This window comes from Pipistrellus kuhlii, unplaced genomic scaffold, assembly GCF_014108245.1.
Source record: "Pipistrellus kuhlii isolate mPipKuh1 unplaced genomic scaffold, mPipKuh1.p scaffold_m20_p_2, whole genome shotgun sequence".
In the NCBI taxonomy this organism is placed as follows: Eukaryota; Metazoa; Chordata; class Mammalia; order Chiroptera; family Vespertilionidae; genus Pipistrellus; species Pipistrellus kuhlii.
Genome location: NW_023425515.1, coordinates 86,600,839 through 86,624,281, shown reverse-complemented (window position 1 = coordinate 86,624,281; position 23,443 = coordinate 86,600,839). Strand labels below are relative to the sequence as shown.

General features: G+C 34.6%; 1 protein-coding gene across 8 annotated transcripts in view; it reads right to left on the bottom strand.

Moving 5' to 3' along the window:
* Positions 1–23,443, bottom strand: part of ROBO1 (roundabout guidance receptor 1) — a 997,335-nt gene that overhangs the window by 125,305 nt on the left and 848,587 nt on the right. For all 8 annotated transcript variants that reach the window (XM_036444218.2, XM_045584064.1, XM_045584063.1 and 5 more), the window contains one exon: positions 18,308–18,465. In XM_036444218.2, coding sequence (XP_036300111.1) covers positions 18,308–18,465 — 158 coding nt within the window. The remainder of the gene's footprint in view (positions 1–18,307; positions 18,466–23,443) is intronic.

Genomic DNA, 23,443 nt, shown 5'->3' with positions numbered 1-23,443 from the left:
AGACTACATGGGGAAGAGCTGTACTGCTAATTGCAGGTAAATGGCAGCCACCCTAAAGAGAGACATAGTAAAGTTAAAGGAAGAGGATGTTTTTCTCTGTGGAACTATAAATTATCACCTTTCTATCTAGTTTATATTACCAGAGGACCTTTTCATGAATCCTAATTTTAGCAAAGGAATAAAAGAAAGAAGAAACACAGTCTCCTTAAAACATGCCTATTTTGCTTAAGTGTGGCTCAATGTCCATATGAAGACATGGATTTGGCATTTTCTCCTGAACACCCATTTTGTGGAGCCAGTCAGTGTTAAAGCAATAGCCTAAAGCAATCAAGCAAGAAAGCCCTCTTTATCTTATTCCAAACCAGGAGCAGAGCCTGAGTGCTGGTAAAATGGAGAGCAGACAAACAGTAAAGCCTTTCTGCTGATTCTCCAGGTGTCTGGTTCCCAGTCATTTAAATCAGAACCCAAAAGGGAATCCTATAAACGGGAGGCAACATAAAGAATGGTTTTGGAAGGAAATAGCCTTTGCTACCTAGCTCCTCAAAGTAAGAAGTTGATTGCTCTTTATCTCTGTGAAAATTCTGGGTATAACATGGCAGTACTCTGCATGCATATGAAAACTTAATTTAACTCATAGCTATTAAAGTTAATGTATTAGTTACTTCACAGGTCTCATGAAACAATGTCTTGCTGTTTTAAAGGTAAAAAACAAAGTCTTATGGTCCATTTTCATTTCCTACAAAACTAGGCTTGCTTTTTATCACCTCCTCCAACCATCTGGCTATAATTCTGAATTTACATACAGTCACTGTTAGGACAGCTTGAAATAAAAACCTACAGAGGAATTATGACTATACTCAAGAAATAAAGATGATAAATGCTCATAGTATTTGAGGGGAGAAAAGCTCATTTTCAAACACTTGGCTCTTTGGAGTTACAAGTACACCAGCTGAAAATACTTTTCAAACAGTAAATCCCTTTTTCTCTCAACGGATTTTTATGTTTAGTTCTTCTCTATAATTTTGGTCCAGTGTGAGAATTTCTCTCACTACCAAATGTCTTGCTAAGTTAATACCTTTTCCAGACACTGTGTATAATTTGTTATTTTTGAAATTTAAATTCACTTATATTCTGAAGAAGACATATAATCAAGACAGACAAAGTCAAATCAAGGTTGAGTATGCAAGAGATTTATAGATTCATAATGAATTTATGGAAATCAAGTAAGGAAATTAGGAAAGGATAATTACTTTATGGAAGCATTTTTAATTTGCAAAAAAATCAATAAAACATTTAATACCACTTATTACGATTCTATACAAGAGTAGATACAAATTGAAGTAAACATTCATTCCCAGTCTTCACTATTTTAATCCCAAAGAATCAAAGGAGAGCAAGAAGAAACTTCTAAGTGACAAGCTTAATTGATTAATCAGAATCAAGGATCATAAGACTAGGATCAGAGACAATATCCATATGACCATTTACTCACTAGTTTTTATTGATTACAAGACTATACCAGAACCTAGCTCAGTTATTTGGCAAATGTGTGCTTCATTTCATAAGGGACGACATACAATAAGGTAGAGATAATAACACCTCTCTTCCCACCACTTCAATCAATATAATAGAGGTGATATGCAAATTGACCCTCACACCCTGGCATCACAAGATGGCCACCCCCACATTGTCACAAGATGGCTGGCAGGGGATGGTAGTTGGGGGCGACTGGGCCTGCAGGGAAGGGCAGTTGGGGGTGACCAGGCCTACATGGAAAAGACAATTGGGGGTGACTGAGCCTGCAGGGAAGGGAGTTGGTGGGGACCAAGACTGTAGGGGAGGGCAGTTAGGTGTCAATCAGGCCAGCAGGGGAGCAGTTAGATGTGAATCAGACTGGCAGGGGAGTAGTTAGGTGTCAATCAGGTAGTCAGGGGAGTGGTTGGAGGCTATCAGGCTGGCAGGTAGAGTGGTTAGGGACAATCAGGCAGCCAGGCAGGTGAAGGCTATCAGGCTGGCAGGCAGAGTGGTTAGGGACAATCAGGCAGCCAGGCAGGTGAATGGTTAGGAGCAGCAGTCCTGGATTGTGAGAGGGATGTCCGACTGCCAGTTTAGGCCCAATCCAGAAGTCAGATATCCCCTGAGGAGACCCCGATTGGAGAGAGTGCAGGCTGGGCTGAGGGATATCCCTGCCCCAAAGTGCACAAATTTCATTCACCAGGCCTCTAGTATATCTATATACTTTCTAAGAAAAAACAAGTAGTAGGATAATTTACACATGAGAAAGAGAATACAATCTTGGGAAGAAAAGTCTGTGCTAGAGCTTTAGACAAACTCTTTTTGGGTTTCATTAAACTTGAGAATTATCCACATGCATTTCTCACTATTTCCTGAGAACTCACAATTAAATCATGGACAAAAAAATAGATAAGTGCAGTCCTATCTGAATGGCTCAGTAGGTTGAGCATTGTCTTGTGCATTGAAAGGTTGCTGGTTCTATTCTCAGGGCAAATACATGGGTCACAGGTTCAATCCCCAGTCCAGAAGCAATTGGAAGGATCAATGTTTCTTCTCACTCTCTCTCTGTTTCTCTCTCTCTACCCTCTCTTCCCTTCCCTCCCTAATATGTCCTCAGGTGAGGTTTTTAAAAATGTACCCTGCTTCCTTATTTCTATAGTCATCTCTGAAAATTTTTATTTGAAATATTCTTTCTCAGTCATAGTGATCCAGTATTTTGAATTCCTCTAGCCTTAAGTCTAGGACTTAAATTGTTTGAACTTTCAGTTTAAAATCACAATTTCATGAATCCTAGGTTGCTTGCATACAAACTTAATTAAGAGGTTCCAGGATTAAGTAGTGGAAAATATTCTGAGGGACGTCATGTCAGTCAGTGGAAAAATTAAGGAACAAGATAAAGTCAATTAAAAAGAAAGCTTGATTTTATGTTCTTGCCTTTCTTCTGCATAGAATATAAATTCTATGATGGCAAAGAACTTGTCATATCTAATATGTAGCACAACGCTGACAGAGGGCACACTAAGATTTTTTAAGGTTTGAGAAACTAGATACCGTGTACGGGATTCTTTGATTTCAGTCATTATCTCTTCAGAAAAAGGCTTGATATTTTATAATTTGTTAAGAGTATACTATTTATTTCCTTGTAGAAGACAAATTCAAATTCTGATGACTTCAGGCCAAATTAATAAATACATTTAAATTCTCTAATGTTTTCAATAGAAGTTTTAAAGGACATAACAATTGCAAAAACATTAAACAATATGTCCTAAGTATAAAATGCATTTGATAGCTTTCTCCACAAATAAAAATGTCAGTGAATCTGAAGTAAATTTCATAAATATATTAACATTGAAGCACAATGTGGAGGACTATTGGTTTAATTAATGAGGAGCACCTGCATCAACCTGTGCTTTATAAATGATATGGCTACACATGCCATCTTTCACTTATAAATCCCACAAAGAGAGATGTAGTTTCCTATTCTGGGATAGGAAAGCTAAGGCTCAGAAAACATCAGAAACTTGCACCAGATCACTTACTAAATGGACTGGCACTCCTTCTATAGAGACCCACAGTAAAGCTTATATGCAGTACTACCTTTTGGATAGAAAACTGGAGCTCACATTTGCTTTGCTTCCCACTTCACAAACTACAAATTAGCAATATTTGTGAATGTATAGCTATCGAGCCCAGACCCAAGGCTTCGGGAAGAAAGAGGCGCTGATGGTGAACCTCCATGACTGATGGCTCTCTTTCCACCCCCGGGAAGTAAGCCTGCCCGGTCCATCCGGTGGAGGTAGAATGTGCAAGTTTACATTTCCCATGCGCATGTGTTATATTTGGTAAATTCTTACATTCGTTCCTATACAGAGGAATGACTCTTCCCATAGAAACATGCACTTATTATCATGGCATGTTTAAAATTTAAACAGAATATTTAAAATCTTCCCTAGTAAAAATGGGGAGACCTTTTACAGGAGCATGATGCATAGGGCAATACGGCGATGTGATACATCTAGGTAAGAGATCAGTGACTCTGTGAATATTAAAAGCAGAGAAGTAGGAAATAATGGATTCCTTGGTAAATTATTCTTTATCCACTCCAGGAGACAAATTTCTATTATTTTCAACCACTATTATATAGATCAAGTTCAAGGGCTCTTAAAATTTTCCCCTACAAGAAGATACTGCTAAAGGTGTCTTCAGCATAAGCCTGTTTCTTGTGTGATCAGCCTTTAAAGTTTTGTGATCACCTAGACTTGTAGGATTTTAGAAGAGAAACCGGTGCCATCTGTTAGTAATTTTGTTAATGCACAGCAGATTATTGTACAAGTGTACAATTTATCATATCAAATTCTTTGGGTTTAAAAAGATAAAAATTGAAATGGTCAGATGTTACCAATACTACTAATTAGTACTTTAAAGCAACTAGCTTTTAAACAAAATACAGAATCTGCCTTAGATTAGACAAGTCATCACCCTCAGCATAAGATTTGAGATTACTCTTTGAGAAAGCATCTAAGTAAAGTGACAATATGGGCAGGATGAAGAGATGGATAAAGTCAATCTTACCCAATTATAAATAATGAAATGAAAATGCTCAGATTTAAAATAATTTAAAATGTAAAGGCTGAAAATCATTTCTTTGATTTCTGCATTTTGGGCCATGTTTTAAGGAAAGAATGCCTTGCACAATCAAGTGCATTTTTGAATCTACTATTATTGGATTTTTTGTTTGTTTGTTTTTTATGATTTTACCATTCATTCTGCCTGTGGTAGACAGAAAAAAAACAACTGGGCCATTAAGAGCAAACACAAACATTACAAGCAATTTGAGAAGAAAACTTTTTAAAAATAGAGAATTTACCAAAAAATATTTTGATATAATTTTCTCAGATATTTTATAAATTACAGGTAAAATTTATAAGCAATGTTTCAAGATAAAATTTAAAACTGTATATTTAGAGAAACATTTCATCTGTAATTAATTGAACACATAAATAAACTGGTTAGAATACTATCCTTAAAATCACAAAAGATTGTACCTTCAATTTGGCAAACTACTTTAACCTATAATTAAACAAAGTGTTCCCAGACTAGTAAAACTCCACTAGTCTTTGGCGAGTTGGATAAATTTAGTGGCCTAACCAACTAAATTAAATTGCTTGGAAAGTGAAGAAACACAGCTGCTTAGAGAACACATATTGTAAGGGGAGGTGGGGGGGAATAGGCGAAAATAATATTTGTAAGTGTGCTTTCTATGTCAGAATTTGAAACTAATCTGAAATTCCTACAGGCTTTGGCATCTGAACACATGTCTTCGTTTTCTAGTTATAATACTTCTGGTTGGTATACTGTATTGATAATTTGAATTATGAGGTGCAGCTTTTTGGGTTGATTACTCAAATTTCTGAGACTCTTCCAACTTTCTGGAAGTCTGCTCCGACTAAAGGATCATGGATCCTAAACAGCATCATACACAGACATCAGGTTTGGCTCAGTGAATTTCAGGAGCAGATGCCACATGGAAGACTGCTTAGGCAGATCTGCTAGGCATTCTTCTGTAGTCTAATGTTGCTTTAGCTGAAACTAGCATTTTGGTGGGGCTAGATTCGAGGGAATATATTAAAAACTGTTTTAGAGAAAATCTATTTGGTAAATAAAAATCAGAAGGCCAGAATCAACTCAAAAGATTTAAGACTACTGACAATTAAGAGACTACTCAAAACAGAATAAAACACCAACATTGTACTTTACCAAAACTGTATAAGATTATTCTGATGTTTTATATATGTTAGGACTTTTACTCATACTAAAGTTTTTTACATTACTTAGAGGGAACTCTAAAAATTTTTAGCATATTGTTTCCTAAAGTATCAAAAATCATTTGTTGAACTAGAAAAGATTTTGCCCTTATCTCTGCATCCAAACATTCTTGCACCCTCTCAGGAGTACTTGAGTGGGTTTACAGTTTATGCAAAGTTGTCAGGACTTTAGTAGGAATTGCAAGTAGGTGTCTCAAGCAAAAATGGGCACACAGACTAAAATTATAGAGCTCTATAAAGGTGAATGTCATATAGAAGAAAACTCCTATGCTTGATATACACTTTAAAAATGATTAAAACAGAATATATATCATAGTTTTATCAGTGTTGTTTATCCTGTTTTTGTTTGTTTTGTCCACTATATATCTAATCCAAAATGGTTCTATTTGATTTTGAAGTTAAAAATCTCAGGTCTCTCATCTTTCCAAATTATTACTATCAATGTAAAATAAATATTAACTAGAAATCAAGACAGAAATTCTTAAAATAACAGCTTATAATGAGGCTGTCATTGATAGTCCTCAAAACACTCTCAATGCTCTGATTTGATTCACATAGTACTAACAAATATTCAGGAAATATATTATCTTAAATATTTTTAAAAATTAAAGGGCTTGACCAAGGTGTAGTTGTTAGTGCAGTTTCACAAAAGAGTTTCAGAATAAGAGACTTTCCCCAGATGAACATATGTTAAGCTTAATTTACTACTTAAGTTGCTGTAACTGATTTTTAAGTTAGAATGAAATTCTGAGGCAACCTAAAATAGACAATTACTTGAGATGAACTTAGATATGTTCTTTAAAACATACTTTGTAAAGCAAAATTATGCCCAGGATTACTAATCAAGTTTACATAAGGTCAAGTTTGTACCCAGTTGCATAAGCCAATGAAGCTGTTAAACCCTATATAATGAAAATACTATCTTCTAAGCTGGTCCCAAGATAGAATATACTGAACTTAGAATATGAAACAAGTGGCAAAGTTGTATGAAATGAAAAGAGTAATACATTTTACCCATGGAATTTTTTGGTTAGGACATATTTTATTCAGATTTAAATGTTTCAGAAGGTTTATCAGTTCTAGTTTGTCATGGGAAGAATCAGAACAGGACGAAGAATGGCATTGAGAGGTGTGGCTCTTTCAGCTGATGCATAGCACGGATCCATTGAGTCACTGAAAACAAATCAGCTTCCTGTCTTTTCTGTTCTTCTTAAAAATGAAGGGGCTTGCATATTCACAATCTCTCAAGTTAGCACCATCTCTTAAGATTCTGTACCTGTAAGTCACACTTACACAAATATATTTACTCACATAATTAACTTGTGTGATATAGTTTCCTTCTTGTACTGTTAAGCCAATGAAAACCAATGCTTTTGAAAAAAAATTGTGAGGGGAATACCACCTTTTAATTTTATGGGTGAATGAGAAAACAAATATATAAGTGTATATATGGAAATGAAATAATGTATGTTCAGAGTAGCATTTCCGATTTGTATCTCATTCATTTAATATTTTTTAAGAAACATGTATTTAACTCCTACTACAAGACAGACACAGGGAATACAGTTGGCCTTTACGTGCCTTATGTATATTAGATGAATAATTTATAAGTGAAGAGTTACAACAGCTTAAGAGAAAAATACTTAGGGAAAGGAAAAGGAACTGATAACATGAAGATAAATCTACTGTGAGTATGCACAGTGGGCTTCTGCAGAAGGCTCCTCTGAACAAGTTGCCTTTAAGTTGGAACTTGAAAAATAAATGAGTCAGACTACGGGGGTAACGGTCAGAACACTCCACGCCGAGGGAATAGCATATTGAAAGACTCTAATGATTTGGTATTTAAATCTGTTGGCATCCAAGCTTTTAAATGCACATGTAACTCAAATAATGAAAAGTTAGAGAAACAATCAAATACTCACTGGAATTATGTTTATAATTATATTGTCATCTAAACTAATGTCTTTTCTAGAATTGAGAATGCTTTAATTTATTACAATTGTTTCAAAAGAGTGTTTGGACTTCACAAGGCTTTCTTTTTCTAGTTTCAGTGTCCAAATATGATGAGTGTGTGTAATTATTTGAATAGAATTACAAGTTTTTGGAAAGTTTCAGGATGTTTCTTAGGAAGATAAACCAAACTTTCTCAACCAGTGTACCTCATCTGAATCACAACATTTCTCAGTGACTCTAAGAATTGTATATAACTGAGAGAAAAGACAATTTATCAGACATTGTGGCTGCCTTGGGGCTTCATTCTCGTGTAGAATTTCCAGTTGATAATTGCATTTTGGTAAAGGTGTACATCCATCTCAAATTAGTTTATTAATATTAGTATTAGCCTAACTACTTTGTTTACTCATAATATTCTTTAACAGTAAACACTCATGGCAATTCTGAAACACTGGAAATTTAATCACAGTTATTTATGAGCTATAGATAAAACTACAAGATACAGAAATGCTGGATTTCTTTTAATGTACATTTATATGGCCTTTTTGTTTATTTGGACAAAGTTGAAATTTTTATCACATAAACAATTTCTTATTGTCCTTTTACATTATTGTTTTGATGACTAAATATATCCAGAGTTCAGGCAGGTATACAAACAGCAATCAGAACCAGAATATCCAGTATTTAATGCAGTGGTTTTAACCTTTCTAATGATATGACCCTTTAATGCAGTTCCTCATGTTGTGGTGACCACCAACCAGAAAATTATTTTCACTGCTACTTCATAACTGTAATTTTGCTACTGTTATAAATCATAATGTAAATATCTATGATATGAATTGTAATGTAAATATCTGTGTTATGAATCTTAATGTAAATATCTGGTCTTAGGCGACCCTGCTAGCAGTTCTGGTCTTAAGGGACCCAGCTAGAGAACTGCTGCTGTAGAGCCTAAGACCATCAGAAAACACAGAGATTTACACTACGATTCATTAACAGTAGCAAAATTACAGTTATGAAGTAGCAATGGAAATAATTTTATGGTTGGGGGTCACCACAACATGAGGAACTGTATTAAAGGGTTGCTGCATTAGAAAGGTTGAGAACCACTGACTTAATGAGTATAGAGTGTGTTACCATTTACAATGACAGTTAACATGTATCTCTCACTGGATCCCCACAATGAAACCATGAGCTAATATAGGAATGATCAGACAATTCATCTCACAAATGGAAACAATGGAATTTTTAGAGATGAAAATGTCCATAAGGTCATAAATTGAGTAAATATTGAAATCTGACGTTATAATGTGTTCTTGTAATGCCTACGATTCTATTTTATTCTACTAATCCAGAATCAACATTTAATATGTTTCCATCATAAAATTTGAAAATAAAGGAAGATAGGCCATAAAGTTACTTTTTAACTAAATTCTTCAGTCCAATGATTGGATTATAGATTTATACTGATTTAACTTAAATTTAAATAATGGCTAACATTTTTATTTCTTAAAAAGGCTAACACATATAGTGTGTATTACTTCATGTAAGATAGAAAGAAAAAAATTCTGGTTCACTACACCAGTTTCCTTTGACTTTTGTACAACAGAATTACATATGAATTTTTCAGGAACACAAATTTAACTTCTCAGGGAAAAGGGGCTCTATGACATCAACTGCATTAGTATGTTCATTTCCTCTAGGGGAGGACAGAGGAAAAGGAAGCAGCAGGCAGCGAACAATGAAAGAAATTGGAAAACCAGAGAAAACACTAAGCGAAGGAAGGGAGGAGGAGCAGATGGCTTAGGAAGGAGACATGTGGGAATTTTGGCGAATGGAAGCCATTGGCAAGGAGAGGGCCGAATGCCAAATCTGTGAAGGATCTGGAGGACACTGGGGATTTGGTTGGGATGTGAATCAGCTGCTATTTACCAAAATATCACACCAACAAGAGCAATCAAAGAAACTTATAAAGACACGCAGGAAACACCAAAGTACTGGAATAAGAACTGATGACATGTTGCATTTTAACAATTGTACCTCTTTAGCATGGGAATAGGAAGTGTTAAATTATTTTTTTACATATAACTGAATTTTTCTCCTAGTTTCACTAATGATTTTCTCATTCTTAACTTGCTTATGACAGAAATTACATACTTAACATTGTTCTATTTATTTTAACTACTTTTACTTACCCTATATGAATGTGATTTCTCATTCACATATACAGCAATTCCTTTAAGCTATCCAGACTTAGGGTGACAAATTGTCCCAGTTTTCCCAAACCCAGGGTTTTCCCAGAACTAAGGATGTTCAGTGCTAAAATAGCAAAGCAAGATGGCTGGTCATCCCATCTAAGTAAAAACCTAAAGAAAAAGCTACTAAATATGCTGGCTCACCATGTTAAAGCACATTAATCCTGTAAAATTTTTTGCACACATCTCAAAGAATAAATTAAACTTTAATACACTTACATGGTAAGTAGGTGATATTGACAATGACTTGGTTTTTGGTTGGACTATGGCTTTGAGAGAAATAACTTAAATAAAAATATTTTCCCATCACCAAGTTATTCTTTTCCATTAAGTAAACCATAAACAAAATCTGTTAAGACACATAGAATATTTGTAGCATGCTCTGTTGAGGACAGGTAGGAAAAACAATAAAAAATTCAAGACACAGCTTATAACAAGGGATAACACAAGACATTAAAAAATGTTTATGTCACAAAGTCACACACCTAGAGGATAAAGCACGTAAGAATTTCAAACATGAAAAGATGTCTTTTAAGCTCTTCTATTAAACACTAAGGTAATATATATGCCTAAGAGATCATCTGACGGGTAGTTATGATGTGCACTGACCACCAGGAAGCAGACGCTAAACACAGGAGCTGCCAAGCTGTGGTGATTTGGCAGCTGCAATTCTCGGGTGACACACTCCAAACCAGAGAGAAAAGAGCCAGATTCCAGGGTGCATCACCTGAGAACCACCCTCTTGCAATCTGGGACCCCTTTGGGGATGTCAGAGAGCTGTTTTTGGCCTGATCTCCATAGGCCAGGCCTAGTGACCCCACTGGTGCATGAATCCATGCACCAAGCCTCTAGAACACATGTGTCAAACACAAGGCCCGCGGGCCAAATCCGTCCCGCCAGGCCTTGCAATGTGGCCCGCACCGCGCTGTCATCACTGCACTCTGCTGCGTTTCCATCACAATGACAGTTTATGACTGTTCAGTAAACCATTTGGCCCACGATTTAGGCTGGATTTTAGATTTTGGCCCCTTCTCTGATTGAGTTCGACACCCCTACTCTAGAACATGATAAATGACACTTAAAGTTTATTATGAAGAAAATAACTCTAAAATTTAAAAATTAAGTTCAGATAGATCTCACTATTTACATTGTATTGTTATTGTGTTAGTTTGTGGGAGGTTTTTTTCGTTTTGTTTTGTTTTTTTTTATATATTTTTTTTATTTCCGAGAGGAAGGAAGATAAAGAGTGGGATAGAAACATCAATGATGAGAGAGAATCACTGATTGGCTGCCTCTTGCAGGCCACACTGGGGATCGAACCATGACCTCCTGGAATCGAACCATGACCAGGTTCATGGGTTGACGCTCATCCACTGAGCCATAGCGGCTGGGCACTGTGTTAGTTTTTAACTATATTTTACTATATCTATATAAAATTGCCAAGCCACTACATCAATAATGTTTTATTTTATTTTATTTTTTTTTACTGATTTTAGAGAGAAAGAGAGAGAGAGAGAGGGGAAGGGAAAGTGAGACTCAAAGAGAATGAGAAAGTTCAATTTGTTTTTCCAATTGTTCATGTGTTCATTGGTTGATTTTTTTTTTTTAACTAGCAACTTTCATTTCATTTTTTTTTTTTAATCTTTATTGTCGAAAGTATTACACAGGTCCACCTTTTCTCCCATCCCATTAACTTCTTCTGACCTTTTCCCTCCCTCACCCCCAATCACTCCCTAGCCCACTGTCTGCATCTACAGGTTATGCATATATGCATAGAAGTTCATTGGTTGATCTCTCCCCACCCAAGATCCCCTGCCTTCCTTCTGAGGTTCAACAGTCTGTTCATGCTTTTATGTCTCTGATTCTTGTATGTATCATGACCAGGGATCAAACCCACAATCTTGGTGCATCAGGACAATGATCTAATGAACTGAACTATCCAGCCAGGGCCAATAATATTTTCTTTAACTCAGTTTCCCATTATTATACAATTTATCCTAATTCCTTAATTTTTCAGCAAAAACTTTTGAAATATATACAACTGATGATATTAAACCTGGCTAATCTGCAATTTAGTTAACATTCAGTTGATTAATTGACTGATTTATAACATTCTTTTTGATATAAATCCTCTTTTCCTAAATGCCACATTGTGACCAATTATCATCCTCTTTAATCTTTTAATGTATTTTAATGTAAGATTTCTAAAGTACAGAATAATTTAGTTTATCTGAACTATAATCTTTGATCAAACTTGACCATATCTATGCCATCTTTTATGACGCTACTAAACTTCAAATTTTATAGACCTTTTACATAGTTATACTTTTCACTACTGGATATAATATGGACTAATTCTCAAATATGCCAAACGTAGTTTAAAAACCACCATACCTCCACTATATGAACTGAAGTATTTAGACCCTTGTAAACTTAAAGATATTATTTCATGGTGGGAAATAAGAGTTCTTGTCATTGTGATTTGAAATTTGCATTGATAGCAAATCAGAGTCTTTATGTATGAAGCAAAATCTATAGGACCCTATAAGAAATGTTATCAGGGAACAAAAGCCAGTTGCCTCATAATTGTCCCTCCAATTTGGAGTTAAAAACTACATTAGTGAAATTTTACCATTTCTCTTTCAGAGTTGTCAGAATTAAATGGGTCAATCTATATAATGGTGCATAGTAAGTGCTACATTAAGTGTTCACTATCATCAATCACTATTATCCCACCATCATTGTCATCACCATAATCATCATCATCATCTTTATCTTCTCCAGAAGACTGAATTGACTGATATAAGTGTGCCATAATGGAAAAATATGGCTTATTGAGTTTTGACACATTTGTTTGAAAAATCTCCACACAAAAAATGGAGTGGTTATTTTTCTACTTGTTTTCATAGTACACTTAAGCAAAAGAGTTTGCAACATTTCATAAACATTTACAGCACATTTACTATGTTCCAGTTATTGATAAAATACTATTGTTTCAATATATATTCATTTACTAATCTAAATCAAAGGGTCTAATTGCTAGCCATAAATTATTAAAATTATGGTATCAATTTGCTAACATAACTTATAATATGTTGATGAAAACCATAGTTGCTATTGTTTTAGATATTATTAGACAGCTTAATATTTTAGGTTATGAATACATTTGTTCTTATGCTTATAATAACTAATTAAATGAGTTTTATTTATCAACTATTCTCTATGAGAAGTTGGCTATATTTCCTTCCATCTTTATGTATGTCATTCCTGTAGGATGTTCATTTCAGAGACTCAGTGAAAAGCTTTGCAAAACTAATGTTTTCCAATTTGTGCAATTGTGTGTGCTCCCCAAACTGGTGATGATTTATAACACACTTAACTTTCCACTAAGATAACAATATTAAAATCACCCAGGTCAACAAATATAAAGTAAGTTGCAAATTTGAAAATAAATTAAACACCTTTTCACAATGTTTTGGCACCAGAAACTTTCTCTGCCTTCATTGCCAATGACTTTTCATTCCATTCAGAAATGCAAAAATCATACTTAAACTTTAATAGGGCCTTTTTGGGTCTATTTGCCAGGTTTTATTCAACATAATCCTTTTACATTATTAAGGCCTTTTATAGTATAGGAAAGTATTTGTGATGTCAACTTTCAACTGTCTTTACCTTTCTCATTAATTCAAGGACAATGATAGGTTTTATTTTTGAACATGAAAATTTTTTTTCAATATCTGGTATTACTTTTCAATAGTCTCATTTTGACAACCTTACAAAATAAGGTCAGTACAATATTTCCAAAATGTAATGTAATAAAATAAGCATATCACTTTTGTAAGGTACATCTGAATATTCTATATATATAAAAAAAGAAGTCTTTGGTCCTCTGATACATCTTTATGAGAAAATTTCATTTATTAATAATAATTGCCATGACTAGGTCTCAGGCATCTGAAGTAAATCTATTTAATCCAGCCTGCCAGTTAAACAAACTACTTCTAATTCTAACTCTAAATATAAATACTTACATTTAGAAAAAAGACAAACATCATCTAAGGCCTCCTTCAAATTATTCTTAGGAATATGTCCCAGTATAGATCTAAAAGATTCTTCTTCAGCGAGAAAAAGCTATGTATATATATCCCTGGTTTGTAATCACCACAGATCTAAAATTTGGCTCAGAATCCAGGTCAATGTAAAATAAATAAATAAATAAATAAAATGACTTAACATAAAAAAATACAGGTGCAGCCACAATTCAATTACATATTTCCTCTTTTTTGTAGGGTGTGTCTTTGTTCTCACAGCTGGGAGAGTCCTACTTTAAATTTTCAACAAAGAAAGCCACCACATTAAAGAACTCTAGAAATTCCTATAACCAAAACTGTAGCAATAACCATGCAATCTTCACTTGCCTTTCATAAGCATATTATGGACTTTAATCTCCTGTTCGTCTGTACTCAACACATTTGGCAAAGTATGTGAACAACAGAAATGAAAACAATCATTTGAAAGCAAACCGTAGGAAAGAAGACTCACATAAAATATCTAATAACTAACATCTCTTAACAATTTACTTTCAATTTTAAAAAATGGAAATAATATTGGGTATTCTGTTTCTATTTTAAGTGTTTGCTTTGATTGGCTTTAATTTTGCCTAAAGGAAGGAAATAAAACAAAAACAATTATATTCTAAATAAAGACTGTCGTTTTAAACCCAAACTGCTAAATTTTAATCTATTAATTTCCCTGCATATATAAATGTACATATTACCTCTAGTGTTTTATCAGTTCAAGAGTCATAATTTATGCAAAACACACAGATGGTCTTAGAAATAGTAAAAGTTTCAGATGTTACAACTTCCTAGCATATGGAACAATATCATGAATCATCATCTTGGCATCATTTAAACCATTTTAAAATTATTTAGACATTAACATCCTGGCATCATTTCATAGTGATAGGTTATATTGCAAACTTAAATTGTTTTATTCCTGGTTGGTGGTGGTTCTTATAATATTGACTCTAAAACTACTAATATGTGGAGGAACTGCTACTAGTGTTTACAGGATAGCACCCTCTATACAATAAAAGGCAAATGAAGATCCTATAATAATATAAACATTTGTGCATAAACCCTAACATTTACTCAAATCCAGTATATGATACAAAAGGATATTTCAAGATGTTTTTTTTTATTTTAATAAAATTTACTAGAGTGGTTTTAAACTGTTAACATCACAAAAATGCTGATATAAATTAAACACATACACCCAAACCAAAAGCTTTCTGGTGAATTCCATTCTCCCATTTTTCAATAATATGTACATGCTGACTCCCATATTCCTCAAAATGAGCTACATTAGTCTGTGGTAAGAACTACTCTGTGACTTAATACAAGAAAGATTTACTTCTCATTCACTCTACATGGCCATCATGGGGAGCCAGATGTGGAGGGGAAAGTTCTGGGACACAGGACTCTGGGGCCCAGGCTCTTTGGGTGGCTTTCCTGCTGTAGCTTCACTACCTGGAACATGTGGCCTCTCTGGAGGCCACACGGAACAGAGCGTGCTGGAGGCTCCCTCACGGTATTTAATATCTTTAATTTCCACTCACAGCCCATGAAGCTGAACTAGTCAGCGTGGTCTGCCCTACAGCGAGGAAACTGGGAAGCTAAGGCTTTCATCCGCCCAGAAGCGGGGGCTGACTGCATGCAGGGCAACAAGTACTTGTTATGTTCACCACAACACAGTTTTTTCTCCAGCCTCAACCTCAACTCTGAATTTCTGACTCACGTTTCCACTGCCTATTTGACATTTGTGGATATCTAATAAGAACTTCAAAATTACAATGTCTGAAACTGAGTTCTTGATAACTTCTAACCCAAATCTTCTTCTACTATAATTAAGGACATCTCAATTAACAGCATCACTGTCTTTTCTGCTGCTCAGACCAATGCATAAAGGTAATCCTTCACTCTTCCCTTTTTCTAATAAGCCAAGTCCAATCTGTTCGATTCTGACAGCTTTTGCTTCACAGCAGAGCCAGGCTCTAACCACTGCTCTCCTCCTCCTCCTAGCAGACTGATCCACACAACATTTCCCTTTTGCCAAGAAAACTGAAAATGCTCCCAACTTGTCTCCCTACTTCTGCCATTATCACCCTTCCGTGGATCCTGCCAAAGCCCCCGATGCTTTACCCTTCTCTTGGGAGAAAAGCCAAACTATTTGCAGGGACTGTAAGGTACTACACAGTCTGGCTTGTTGTTATCCCTGATGCCATCTGCTCCAAATCTCAACTTTCCTCCCTCCCTACCATTCGCTTTGCTCCTTTTTCAATCTGTTAGGTATGCCCTGCAATAGGGTCTTTAACCGTATACTTTGTTCTACTTAGAACACTTTTCCAGATACCTGGAAAGTTCCTCCCTCAATTGTTTTACTGGTCTCTATGTGAAAGCATTCTCTGGCCATCCTATTAAACACCGAGGTTCTTCCCAATCCTATCTGTCTAGCTCTGCACTACTTTATTGTTTATATAATTTACTATAGTCTAATGTACAATATGTTACACCATCTACTTTCATTTTACCTGTATAGTCAGTCACAGAATATAAACTCCAGAAGGGCACTCATTGGGAGCTGTTCAATGCTGCATCACCAATGCTGAAATTTTTATTTTATTTTATTGGTTGGTTTTTTGTTTGTTTTCCTGTTGTTGTTGTTTTTTTTGGTGTTTTTTTTTTAGAGAGAGAGGGGGTGGGGGGAGAAGGGAGAAGGGGAGAGAGGGAGAGAAAGATAGAAACATCAATGATGAGACAAACATTATCAATCGGCTGCCTCCTGCACTCCACCCACAGGGGATCAAGCCCACAACCTGGGCATGTGCCCTGACAGGGAAGCAAATCAGTGGTCTCTTGGTTCCTGGCTCAGTGCTCAACCACTGAGCTATACCTTCTGGATGCCAATGCTGAAATTTTTATCATTAATTTGTATTAAACACAAATTGGTCACCAGGAAAGACATGAGGGAGAAATATAATGTTTTAGTGTGTATGAATCATTAGGTCAGAGAAATGAAAGTTATATGTAATTATCATTAAATAACTTAAAACATGTTTTCAAGAAAAATGTTATCTTGATTGTGCATAAATCTAAAGGAATCTGTTAGCAGCAATAAGAGAAGCTTTTGTTCCATTCCCTTGTGCTCTTGACTTCATTTCCCAAAACCATTATTTCCACATATAGTTCACTTTGTAGAACTATAAAAGAATAGTTAAAAGTAGAGCTAGGCTGTTCTTACCCCAATTCCTCAATTTATAAAAACCCTTTGAGATACTAATTTTTATTCAGTTCAGTACAGGAAAAACGCTTGATTTTCTTTAAAAGTCCCTAAAACTTTGTCTACCATAAACCACTTTATTTTCTTCACTACTTAATTATCATGCTAATCTGTAAATAAATAGTGCAAGCATTTATTAGGAGCATGTGTTCTGTGTTATAACCTTGTTCTTCTACAAGTATAGCACACAGATTCTCCAGGGTAACGTGGCCAATGACTTTGCAATGGCAGAGATTGTGTGCAGAACAAAGGAAATGCCAAAGGGAAATACTGTACAATCATAGGGTAAGCAGAGCTGGGTTATTTAGGTGGCTTAGTAAATACCTTTCACAACACAAAAATGCAAAGAAAAAGAAGTCACAGAGAGTCACTGATGGACAGAGGAAAATGCATCATTACTAACTACAGATTTATTCTGTTTATATCACAAAATAATTTTAAATCCAATAATCTAGTCACATAATTTTATTTTGGAATGAGTAAATCCATTACCGAGGTATCATTCAGATGAGATTTTATTGTTCAGAAACATGATTGAACTATTCTATAGAACAGAAAAGCAATTTAAAAAGCAGAAACAGAAAAAATCCTAAAGTTACTTTTAGGAAGCCTATTGGAAATATACTCTATGACCTGATATTTTTAAAAATAACTTTTATTGTAACACATGGAAATGTGATATACCCTGAGTTATGATAATAACTAAGTCATACATAAAACTATGTATTAGTTAACTTTTAGACGTTAACACATAAATTATATTTTTCTTTTACTAAACTTTAAACAAAGTGACATAAAAATGGGAGATATTGCAACCTATTATTTTAAAAACCAAAAACCTTCACATTTTATTTTTCGTTGGTGGAGATATATACAGTGAGCTATGGAGGTGACCCCACTGATAAACTCAGTACTCACAGTTATCCTTTCATCTTTGTCATCCAGTGGAGAGCCATCTTTCTTCCAAGAAATGGTGGGCTCAGGATGGCCTCGTGGTGGCTGGCACTCCATCACTGCGGGCTCCCCCACTGCCACCATGACATCAGAGGGATTTTGTCTGAAGTCATCCCGTAGTACTGCAGGGACAAGAGGAACTCGTTATAGGCAATAGTAGATATGCAGCCCTTATCACGGCAGTTCAGCAAAAGAGACATTTATTATAATGAGCTACTACAGATAACTATCTCCATGCATCTTGGAGCATCTATTCCTACTTATAGACATATGCAATTTAATGGAGACCTCAGAGCTTATGCATACACAGCAGGGACAGTTGGATATTCTTTATAGACCAGTGTAAAATAATATTTTGCTGCTTAGTTCCTTCACAGTTTGGATTTGGCTTATCATTAATTTGCTTTCTTCTCTGACTGCATTTTCTCATCCATGTGCTAATGAATACAACAGAATCCTCCTTTTACTAATACTTACATAACACATTCGGATGATGCTTCTATTATTAAATGAATTGGAAACACAAGTAAACCAGGGGAGGATGGGGAAAGGGGATAGAGATCAACCAAAGACTTGTATGCATGCATATAAACTTAACCAACGGACACAGACACCAGAGGGGTGAGGGCACGAGTGGGTGGAGGGTGGGGGGCACAGAGGGAATAAGGACACATATGTAATACACTAATCAATAAAGAAAAAATTTGTAAAAAGAAAATGTAAAAGCAAAAATAAATATATTTCCAAACATTCATTTAACTATCATTTATTTTAAAACTGTCTCAAATTAATGTATAAGAACATATTATCTTTACAATTTAAATATGCTCATTGTAACAACTACAGACATATTTACAAAGTGAGTACCTTCAAAATACTGTGTTTTTTCCATTAGCACTGAGTGAGGGCAAGTGTTAGAAGGTACCAATGATGATAATTATACTGCTACCAACAATGTCACTTAATATGTTCTGTATTTAATGGTGTTGAGTGTGTTTTTGTTTTGGAGGCAGAAGTAAATATTCTTTCATTTAATTCTTAAATCTGTTCAGGGTGAGAGAGATTATTAACCCTATTTACATTATTAATCCTATATCTTAGAGGAAGAAATTATTTATTACTAGACTAGTAATGTAATATTAAAATACCATAAAATAAGCAGTATTATTCACTTAGTATCTGTTGGAATACAATGTAAAAATAAACCAAATATGCATTTCAAAAATAGTTCACAGAATAAAATTGTTCTGTGTATTCTTATAAACATAAAGGAGTCATGCTACGTGGCTCAGTTGGTTGGAGCATTATACCGTTCACTAAAAAAGGTGTGGGTTTGATTCTGGGTGAGGGCACATACCTGGGATGTAGGTATTACAAATGCACCACAAATAAAATGTAAGGATTATATAAAACAACAAATGAATTGACTTTTACAAACAGTGTGTTTCTTTGCTATATCACATTATTAACCTAAGATATCACCATTGAAATATTTTAATGCCCTTGAAAAATGCAAAAGTAAAATACTTTTCAAGTAAAAATAAATAATTTGAACAAGGTTTCTATCTGGTAAAGTTAAAACCAATGGAAACACGATGTCTTCTTTACAAATTGAGATCAGATCTCAAATAAATCAATGAATAATAAAATGTCTTTCAAAAATATCAAATATCAAAATATTAAGTCAGATAAATCAAAATTTCTTTTCAATTTACTATGTTATTTGAGTTTTTCAGTATATAATGTAAAGCTAACAAAATGTAATCTATTAAAGATGGTAGCTTAGATAACGTTCATGTAATTATTTTTACAGCTGTAAAGCATAAAACTGAATAGTCGTGAACTTAATATTTTTTTCCATCTTCTATAAAAGCAACCTTTCTTCCTTAAACTTGTCCTGAACATATTTGGGGGCAGGTGGAGAAGAGGAATAGTATGTATCACATTTTAAAATGATATGAACGTTCAGTTAAATTATCAAATTTTCATAATTCATGAGTGTATTTAAGTGATAAAAAATTGAATTCATCCTGGATGAGGTAGCTTGATGGTTGAGCCTTGACCTATGAACCAGAAGGTCACAGTTCCAATCCTGGTCAGGGCACATGCCCAGGTTGCAGGATCGATCCCCAGTGAAGAGCATACAAGAGGTAGCCCATCAATGATTTCCTGTCATCATTGATGTGTTTATTTCTCTCTCCCTCTTCCCTTCTCTCTGAAATCAATAAAAACTGAATTCAAATGATTGGCAGAAAGACCAGTGGAATCTGTAAGTATCCTCAAACATGGATCCTTTTTGGAAAAGCTTCTCCTTTTCTTCTCAAACATCCCTATTAATCAAACCATACATTTTGCTAATATGAAATGGTATGAACAGTATGAAATTCTAAAATTTGGAACTCACTTTTGAAATAAAGATTTAATATTATTTTAAACAGAGCAAATAGCATCTATAATGTGTCCAAATAGATACCACCTAAAATGGTGATAAAACAAACCATAGTTCACTCTAATATTGCTTTCATATTTATGTAATTGTTCCATATTTACATATTTGTACAGTAATTTGGCTCATTCCTAATGTTTTTTATTCAGTTAAATTTGAAGAAGCATAATAAGCTTCCATGAATCTTTGTTTCCTGGAAGTTTTTAAAATATATAGATATTTTTTATTGATTTCAGAGAGCTGCCTCCCACACGCTTCCCACTGTGGATTGAGCCCACAAGCCGGGTATATGCCCTCATAATCAAACCATGACCTCCCGGTTCAACCACTAAGCCACACCAGCTGGGCTACTGGAAACTTCTGTCTAAAACACTGGTCAATCATCCTGGCTAGTGTAGCTCAGTGGTTGGAAGGTCACCCTGTAACCAAGTAATTGCAGGTTTGACTCCAAGTTAAGGAAACATCCTAGGTTTCGGTTTTGACCCACACAATGTGCAGGTCGAACCAATCAATGATGTTTCTCTCCCCACTTTGTCTCTTTCAAATCAATAAAAACATATCCTCAGTGAGGATTTTTTTAAAATAATAAATTAAAATATTAAAATTGGTAATAAAAAGTATCATTTTATACAAAACCTATAATCATTTGAGTTTCTAAAAAATGAAATATCAATTTAATACAATTCTCAGAATAAGTAATATATTTGCGGAAAAGGATTCTAAAATTGAGTGGCAACTTTGAAATCTATTGGGGTAATAAGAGAAGAGAGGAGGCAAAGTGAAAAAATGTTAAAGACAGATTATTTAAAGTATAATGGAGACTTTAATGTTTGTAACACTCTTTAAACACACTATGGAAACTTTTAGAACTGAATGAAACATAAGGTTTTTAAACAGGTAGAGGTCTTTGACAACATGTAATTCATCCCAACTAACAGAGGCAACTGAGTTCCAAGAAACATTACTAGATTGTGTTATTTGTCAGGAAGAAACCAAAAAAAAAAGTAGATATCCTGGTTTCTAGTAAATTGCTTTTTTAAAAGTATACACACACACACACACACACACACACACACACACACACACACACACCATCATCATCATCATCATCATCATCATCATTTTACTGTATACAATTCTATATAATCCATTGTATTTCCAACAAATCCACTCCATTATTGCAAGAGCCTCAGCATTCTGTGGCTGTACCTCAATGCACTACAGTCTACTAATTACTCAATATTGATAAGGTTCAAGTGTTCCTAAAATTAATTTTGTTCCCTAATCATGTGGTGAACATCTGTAAATTACAATGGCTTCATGAAACGCAAAATCTCAGTGGAGTCAGGGGCCAGAGGGATATGTGATACAAACTTTTTCTTTTGGAAATTAGAAATTTTAGGCTCCTCAGAGGGGAGAGGAACACATTGCATAAGTAATAATGATAGTAAGTTAACAATATGATAAAAATGTTAGCAATGGTCAATGTTTATTGAACCTGTACTATATACAGAACCATGCCAAGAATTTACTCATTTAGTCCATATCACAGGTTATGATAAAGTGAGTTTATTCATTTCATTTTATGGATGAGGAATTTGTAAATATTTAGCAGCAGAGCTAGACCACAGATCCAGTTCATCAAGGACTCTTCTCTACAAATGTACCCACCTATCTGGTCTTAACAAGACAATGTTCACAATTCTAAATAGGTGATATTATTAATATATCAGCCTCTTCCCACTGGAGAAAAAGTTCAGTGAAAAATTTCCAATCTGATGGTTAACTGCTTATCTCTGAGCTCAGTCTGCATTCTGTGCTTCCGCAGAGTTTTCCACACTTTCATGGGCATGCTAAGAATTACAACTCATCATTCCAGTAATGTATGTCATGCTAATTCTTCTAAAAGATTCTCCTTTACTTCAGCAACACAATGACTAAAAATGTTTCACGATAATAAGTGTTTTAATTAAATATGGATATTTTAATTAGTAACAAGTTTCTGCAGGGGAAAAAACAGAAGATAATATGCACTACTTGATTTTTATTTATTTTTCTATTAAAAGACTACTTGTCCATGAAACCTTGCAGCAAATAATAATAAACTGCCAACTGGGAAAAGAAAAAAAATCAAGGAGATTCTTTAAAAATAGGATATATTATAGGAAAGAAATAAATGAAATAGATTCTCAAAGACAAAGAAACTGGAGATGCTTAGTAACAGCTTAACTTTGTTACAATGGGCCACTTTAATGGCTTTCAAAATTATTAATCACATTCACAATCTTTAGTTTTGAGTAGAGAATTACTCACATCAATGATATTTAATGCCTGTGCTGACATAAACAGATGCTATCTAATTTCAAAACAACTAACATCCTTTCATTTAGTACATCTGTACCGAGCACGTACTTCGTGGCTGGGATTATGCTACAACTTGGTTGTTTTCCCTGAAGTGAAGTTTACATAAATTTTAACATCTGTCAAGTAACAATCTTTACCCTATCACAAAATGGCAATATAGCAGGGTTTTATTGCGGGTTGTTTTGTAATAAGTTTTGGGAGCAAGATAAAAAAGTGTGTCATAAAGGCTTTTGTAACTATGTACTTTCCTACATTGTAAGCTCACAGCAATATCCAGGAGAGCAAAATGT